General features: G+C 42.2%; 1 protein-coding gene across 1 annotated transcript in view; it reads left to right on the top strand.

Annotated features, from left to right (window-relative positions):
• The window catches only part of zmat3 (zinc finger, matrin-type 3), a 9636-nt gene extending 3581 nt beyond the window's left edge, over positions 1-6055 (top strand). The window contains exons 2-6 of the mRNA XM_032525865.1: positions 1047-1780; positions 1866-2006; positions 2652-2818; positions 3141-3244; positions 5021-6055. Of these exons, the coding sequence (XP_032381756.1) occupies positions 1047-1780; positions 1866-2006; positions 2652-2818; positions 3141-3244; positions 5021-5229 (1355 nt within the window). The 3' untranslated portion in view covers positions 5230-6055. The remainder of the gene's footprint in view (positions 1-1046; positions 1781-1865; positions 2007-2651; positions 2819-3140; positions 3245-5020) is intronic.
• Positions 6056-7212: the final 1157 nt, after the last annotated feature.

Raw genomic sequence — 7212 nt, forward strand, 5'->3', positions numbered from 1 at the left:
CACACACACACACACACACACACACAGGATTGTCATTGTCACTGTCTCTGTTTGTGCACATCCATTTGTATGTAACGTCCCATATGCATGACTGCAGGCGCTGTAGGCTAAGCCTAATCTTTCTGATGCCCACTGGAGTGTGAAGCCCCTCTGTCCGAGAATGTGTTTCCATTCGGCCATCTCTTTACATCTCTCTCCCTCCTGCCTCAGGGCTCTAAGAAAAAAAAGGTTTTTCTCTTAGTGTCACTGTACATTGGTCATTGGTTTATCACCATGTTACTTCTCAATGTCTGTTTGATGATCTGTCAATAGACAATATCCACTTAGCAGTCTAATCCAGTGCAAATCCCATATTTTAACAAAGTGATATGTTATTTATGTTATGTTTGCTTCAGGCTAAAAAAAAAACATATTTACAGATTTCAATGAAATTTTGTGTAAAGCTAAGCAATGTTGTTTTTTTTGCTGACATATTGAACATTGGCAAAATTCATCCTTGTAAGCCCAAGTGCGTATTTTGATGAAGAGACCCAAATCAAAATGCTGCATAATGAGACGAGGAGTCTACAGCCATGCTCGCATCTCTGTGAGGATGTACATAGGCACAGTGGGCTTTAAGCTAAACACTAACATCAGCTAACATGCTCACAATGGCAATGTTGAAATGCTGATGTTTAGCAATTATAATGTTTACTCTGTTTACCATCTCAGATTAGCCTGTTAGAATGGCATAATTTGCCAAGCAGCAGTAAACACAAAGAATATGTAAGGTTGACGAGATAGTAAATAGTTGTTGAGATATTTCAATCATGACCAAAATGTGTTAGTAGACCAACCAACCGACATGGCTAAAAACTAAAAGCTTCTAAAGATTTTCTATTATTGCATGAACTTTCTGAATGCTTTTGAGTTTAATTGAAGTACTAATATCCATACAACACTGCCTTCCTCATTAAAGTAACTGAATTTACTTGAAAGAAATTTCTCTGATTAATAATATCTTTCCCTGTCTATAAGTAGTGTGTATGTGCCTCTGTTGTCCACAGGCCCAGAGACCATGTTGAAGCCTCCACTGAGTCTCTTCCGCCATCCCCAGCAGCCTTTCCACCACATGGAATCTCTGCACCAGCTGGGACCTCCGCCAATGGCGCCTACGCAGCCTCTCGGTCCACCACCCCTTGCCCCTGCTCAGGCGATTGGACCTCCAACTATGGTTCCAACCCAGACACTAGGCCCCCCTCCAATGACTGCTACTCACACGTTAAGACATCACCCTATTACCCAACCACACAGCTTAGGTCCGCCTCCAATGGCCCCATCTCAACCACTGGGGCCTCCACCAATGGCACACACCTTGGGTCCCCCACCCGTAGATCACACACAAGCAATAGTGCCTCCAACCATGGACCTCATGCAACCAATGGGGCGTCCACCTCTGAACCCTGCACAAACACTGGCGCCCCCACCTGTAGTGGCGCACGCAGCCGGTCAATTCACCCTCCCTCACAGCCCTTTGTCCTCCCCTGTTGGTCCAGGCCCAGACCCTTCACACCTGCCCAGAGGACCGGCCCTCATCCAAGCCCCGATGTCCTGCCTCATCCCCGGTCCTCTCCCGGGTCAGGCAGCCCCAGCCAGCGAGCAGCCCCAGGATGAAGGCTCGCTGCTTGGGATGGAGGAGCAGGAAGACTCTCTGGGGTTGGGGGAATTGTGTAAACCACTGTACTGTAAACTCTGCAACGTTACCCTTAACTCTGCTCAGCAGGCACAGGCTCACTACCAGGTCAGTTGAAATACTCATGTACAAAACATTTTATATTATTAAGATAAAAACATAATCATAAACATTTGCTCATCTGTCTGTCTAGGGGAAAAACCACAGTAAGAAGTTGAGAAATTTCTATGCTGGGAGTCAACAGCCTCCAGCCATCAGGATTCCAGAAGTCCAGGAGGCGGCTGGCCAGACATCCCTCAGCTCAGGATCAAACGACAGTGATGCAGCCAGGCAGGTCAGATCCAAACTCAGCACCAGCCTACCTAAATGGTACAGTTTAAGTTGAGGAGGAGGATGTACTGCTGCTGATAGAGGTAGTTTCCACCGAGGAGGCGGTAAGGAACTGCAGAGGTACTTTGTTTGTGGCTGTCAGTGAAAACTCTGCTCACCACTGAACAATCTATTCTCTTGACACATTCTGGCTGCAATTAAAAAATATTTCGTTTCATACATGTTATTGTAATGGTACATTTTGTCAGAATCAATGTATTTATTGTACATGACAATGTGAAAGGGGTTTGCTGATGAATCTACAGCGAAATATCACATGAATTTTCATCTCCTCTCGACTTTATGGAAATTTATAGTACGTTTCAGCTCATTGTTTAGCTGTCTGGCCCACTTTTTAATGTTTTGATTCACTCTCACCGCTCTGATAGTTTTCAGCCGTGCTCATCACCAAACAGCAAGTAAACAAAGTTAGAGACTGTTTAGGGACTAAATCAGATCGCAACTTTCATCAGTGTATGTTTGACAGTTGAAGTTGCACAAGCAATTCTTGACCTCCTCCCACCTAAAAGTGTATTTCTTTTCTTTGTCACTGTTTACTCCCTAACTCCTCTCACCACATACACTGCACTGCTTTGTCGTGGGTTTGCAGGCGCAGTACAAGGGGGCGACTCGGGTCATCTTGGCCACAGAGAACGACTATTGTAAGCTGTGTGACGCCTCCTTCAGTTCACTGGCAGTTGCACAGGCCCACTATCAGGGCAAGAACCACGCCAAGAAGCTACGGCTCGCTGAGGCCCAACAGAACTCCAATAACATGTAGGTTTAGAAGTATAGAAAGTCAGAGGTCCCTTATTTAGCTTCGTATTGGTTTTGCATTTGTCTTGCAAATCAACACAATTGAATTAAAAGCAGATCTGAAAAATATGTGTATTTAAATAATAGAGTCATATTTTGGATGTAAAGTTACCCAGTGACTTCTCCCTAACGTAAAGTAGTAGTCTGAGAAAATATACCTACTAAACCTAAACACATAGCTGGTTTTGGCTTTGCTAATTACCAAACCAGCCAAGTTAAACTTGAAGAAACTGATTTGTGAACCAGACTAAAGCGATTTTGTCTCTTGTTCTGCCTGTTTCAGGGAGGGCAGCAATGAGGCAGCCACAAGAAGAAACAAAAAAGATGGCAGTGAGTACAGACTGGTGAAAAACCGCCGCAGCCCACAGCTACCTGCTTCCATGCCAGGTGAAATATTTAAAATGGATAAATAAGAGGCTTCCTAAAACACAGATTCATGGTTTCATGAACAAGTCAGCTTTTTCTTGACACTCTATAAGCTTGTTTAAGCAACATTAGTTAACATTATTTCTCCAGTCTCTGGTTGACACTGTGTGTTGAAATCTAAGGAATAATGTTGTAAATAATGCGCTTTTTTTACCCAAAGCGTTTGTCATTGGATTTCATTTGTTTTGGAGCATCCACTTATAGACCTCCTCAGATGTTTTAATAAAGCTGACACAAAGCTGCACCATTGTATCATTGAGGGTAACATGGGTGCACACATTCATGTGACCTGGTTAGCAGACAACATTTTTGGCTGGAAGCTTCTTATAACTTTACCATGTTATTTATGTGTTTATGTAAGTGTCTGCGTTCCGCATGCTGTTTGGAGTTTGTGTGTTTGAAAGCAGAGACCAAGAAATATAACGTCAGACTTCCTGCTGACATTTAACAACCATCTTTTTCTTGCAGTCGTTCGCTATGTTTCTATCTCTCCACAGACAAAAACAGCAGCACCTCAACTCAAGATAAAGCAGGATAAATCATAAAGCAGAGCCAATTCTCTTCTTTTTTCTCACTCTCACTCTCTCTCTCATCATCTCTCTCATCATCTCTCTTTCTCTCTCTCTCTCTCTCTCTCTCTCTCTCTCTCTCTCTCTCTCTCTCTCACACACACACAAACCACAACGTTCTGCTGATTTAATCAGTTTCCTTGATGGACAAATCCCAAAATAGCTGCACTCATTCCTGCGGTTGCCTTCTCGCTATCTTTTTATCTCTCTCTTTCTCTCTCTCTCTCTTTCTCTCTCACTCTCTTTCTCTATCACTCTCTCTCTCACGCACACACACACACACACCTGGCTTTGGGTGTGTCCCCAGCCTAAGATTTCATGTAAAAACCGTCTAATTCCCTAAAATGATTAGTGGATTAATGAATTGTAAGCATCAATCAATTGTGTATGTCATTTATGAAGAAACAAGACTACCCATGGTAGCAGCTCTGTGAGGCTGGTTCTTAGGCACAGTGGGGGTTTGAGCTAAATGCTAAAATCAGCCTGCTCACAACATTCACATGCTGATGCGAAGCAGGTACAATGTTAAGCATTTTTGCTATCTTAGCACAGCTGAGGCTTATGGGAATGTCATTAGTTTGCTGTCATTTGATCATAAATTACTAAAAATTACTACTCAATATTAAAGAATTTACATGATGGAGGCATCAGAGGACACATTAAGGGAACAGCAGAGTTGAACAGGAATGTTGTCCTCAGGTAGAATCTCCAAATATTATGATAATACATCCAGTAGTTGGGAAGACATTTCTCTGGACACCATGGATTTTTGTTCCTAATGTCCTAATGTCATGGCAATTAATCCAACAGTTATTGATTATTTCAGTCTGGACCAAAGTGGTTGACTGACTGACTGACTGGCTGTATGACTGTAAACCGAGCATCTCTGGGTTTGTGACTACTAACCAGACAAAACAAGGCTCTGGCCAAGTAATTTGTGCATTTGCCACATTTTTTTTAATCACTAAACCATTATTGGATTAATTAAAAAAAATAAAATTATATAATTGGTACATTTTTGCCAAGAATTAGTCCAACATTGAGGTTTCTTTCCAGCTGTTATGATAACTAAATCTGGTATGAATCTGCCACTTAATGTGTACAGTACCGTAGCTACAACTAACTTCATCTCTTCTGTCTGTCGTCTCTCCTCTTTTTCTCCCTCCAGGGCCGTACTACAACCCCAGACCGAGGCAGCGCATCCCCAGGGACTTGGCCATGTGCGTGACTCCCAGCGGCCAGTTCTACTGCTCCATGTGCAACTGCGGAGCCGAGCAGGAGACGGACTTCAGGCAGCATCTGGAGAGTAAGCAGCACAAAGCAAAAGTGTCGGAGTTAAGATACCGCCACGAGATGGAGAACCTTGGCTACAGCTAAGAAACACAAGGGAGGATGGGGGAAGAGAAAAGACAGAGCGGGACAGAATAGGTGGGAAGACAAAAAAAGAGAAGACCAAAGTGCAGCAAAGCAAATACTACCTGGTGTTTGAGGGGCATATTTAGTGAAGGGATTAGCCCAAATGGCCTCAAGACCTTGTTGCAATTCATTTGATTTACGCTTAAGCACTTATATCTTCGCATTTGACATAATGCTCTACCACATGCAGCTATAATTGGATTTGATGGATTTATTTGATCTGGGTATTGCATTTCAAATTCAGTCTGTATATTGAAGCAGGCTGCACCATGTATGCTGAGAACAGGAAGTTGAGAAAAATATGGATTTTTTTTTACATACAAGTAAAAATAAAGTCTCTTTTTATAGGCACTGAATAAGATCACATTTTTGATCCACCTTTTTTGTTATACTGTTTTTGGTTCCTCTAAGGCTTTGAGTGGGTTGCATTCTGACTCAGGATACAGGTAAATGAATTGCAAGTAAATCTTGAGCTTGTTCAGGCTCCAGGAAGAGGACAAGTGGGGCACAGAAGGCCAACATGACAGGAGAGGAGACACACTTAGAAAAGATGAGGACATGCAGAGAGTCCAAACATTAAGCGCAAAATGTTGAAAATAGAGAGAAACCGGTTGGTAGACGTAAATGGATGCATAGAGGGAAACACTGGAAAACAAAGTTTAAGACAAAATTCTTGAGTGTGAATCAGCCGTGCAGGTATTTTTGTACAGGCCCTATAGCAGGGACTTCAGGGCCACGTAGTGACCACTGAGCCACAAATTTAACATCTTAATAACCTAACACAGGTTCTAAAAATAATTTAAAGCACTATTCGCTAATTTAAAAACACAAAGCACAATAATCATCACCTGGTAGGAGCAGTGTTACATGAATCTGTTAGCCTTAGCCGACCTCTCAGCGGTCCTTTGTAATGTATTAGGCGGAAAGCTCCACCCTGGCTAGCCTTGTTTGTGCCTTTAGTGAGAATTTGGCTAAAGAGTAAACTTTGGCTAGCCATTTTGAAAGCCAATCTACAATATGGATTGGGGTTTTCTATATTCTGTTTCATCTCTCTTCTCGTGGTGAATCTACACAAATACTTGGTAAAAAATTCTTAAATTGCGTTATAGATGTAAATATGGTATAATATACATAAATGCTATTGATTATTTGGTTAATGTTAGCCTAGCATATATGGCAAACACTCATAATGTATATAATAATTATCAGGAATCTCGTACAAAGTGTGCACTGACTGAATGTTTATCCATCAGCACTGCATTTTAGGCCCTCTATACTACATGTCCATTGGTGAAGTAACTCTGGTACCATCCGTCTAGTTAAGAGCTGCTAGCTCATCATTGTGACTGTGCTGGAGGACCACATGCCAGGAGAGGCTGTCTCTGAAGCAGCAGGGTACAAGCTCAATCTATGCCTTGACAACACAGCCAAACTGGCACTGTGATGGGAAGAAATGTACAAACACAATGGGAGCTCAGTAACGAGTGCAGCCGAAAAGCATTTAACTCCAAACGTCTAATGAGTTTGCAAATTGCAAATGAACGTGTGCAGAGCTCACGGATGTTTCTGGTTATAAGACATATCATTTAATTCTCCCAATCGGTCTTGATTCCCAGAGGGGACGTCACCAAGTTTTACTGCTGTGTGAAACGGCTGCAGAAGACTGATGTGGATTGTGTCTGGATTTGTAGACACATCTTCTTTTTTTATGTTTAGTTGTTTGTTTTCTTTGCCCCGTATGAGCCAAGTCTAGCTGGTTTTGAGTGTACAGCCCATCCTGAAAAGATCAGTTATGTAATCGGAGTCAAATCATATTTTTCTGTTTCTGTTTATTTGATTATCTGTTCCAGTTTAGTGGTGCTGAACTGAACAGTGCAGTCGCAACTCATTTGGAGTTATATGGTCATACTTTAAGAAGACAATGACAGGATCAAACAATCTATA

Source organism: Etheostoma spectabile, chromosome 9 (assembly GCF_008692095.1).
Source record: "Etheostoma spectabile isolate EspeVRDwgs_2016 chromosome 9, UIUC_Espe_1.0, whole genome shotgun sequence".
In the NCBI taxonomy this organism is placed as follows: domain Eukaryota; kingdom Metazoa; phylum Chordata; class Actinopteri; order Perciformes; family Percidae; genus Etheostoma; species Etheostoma spectabile.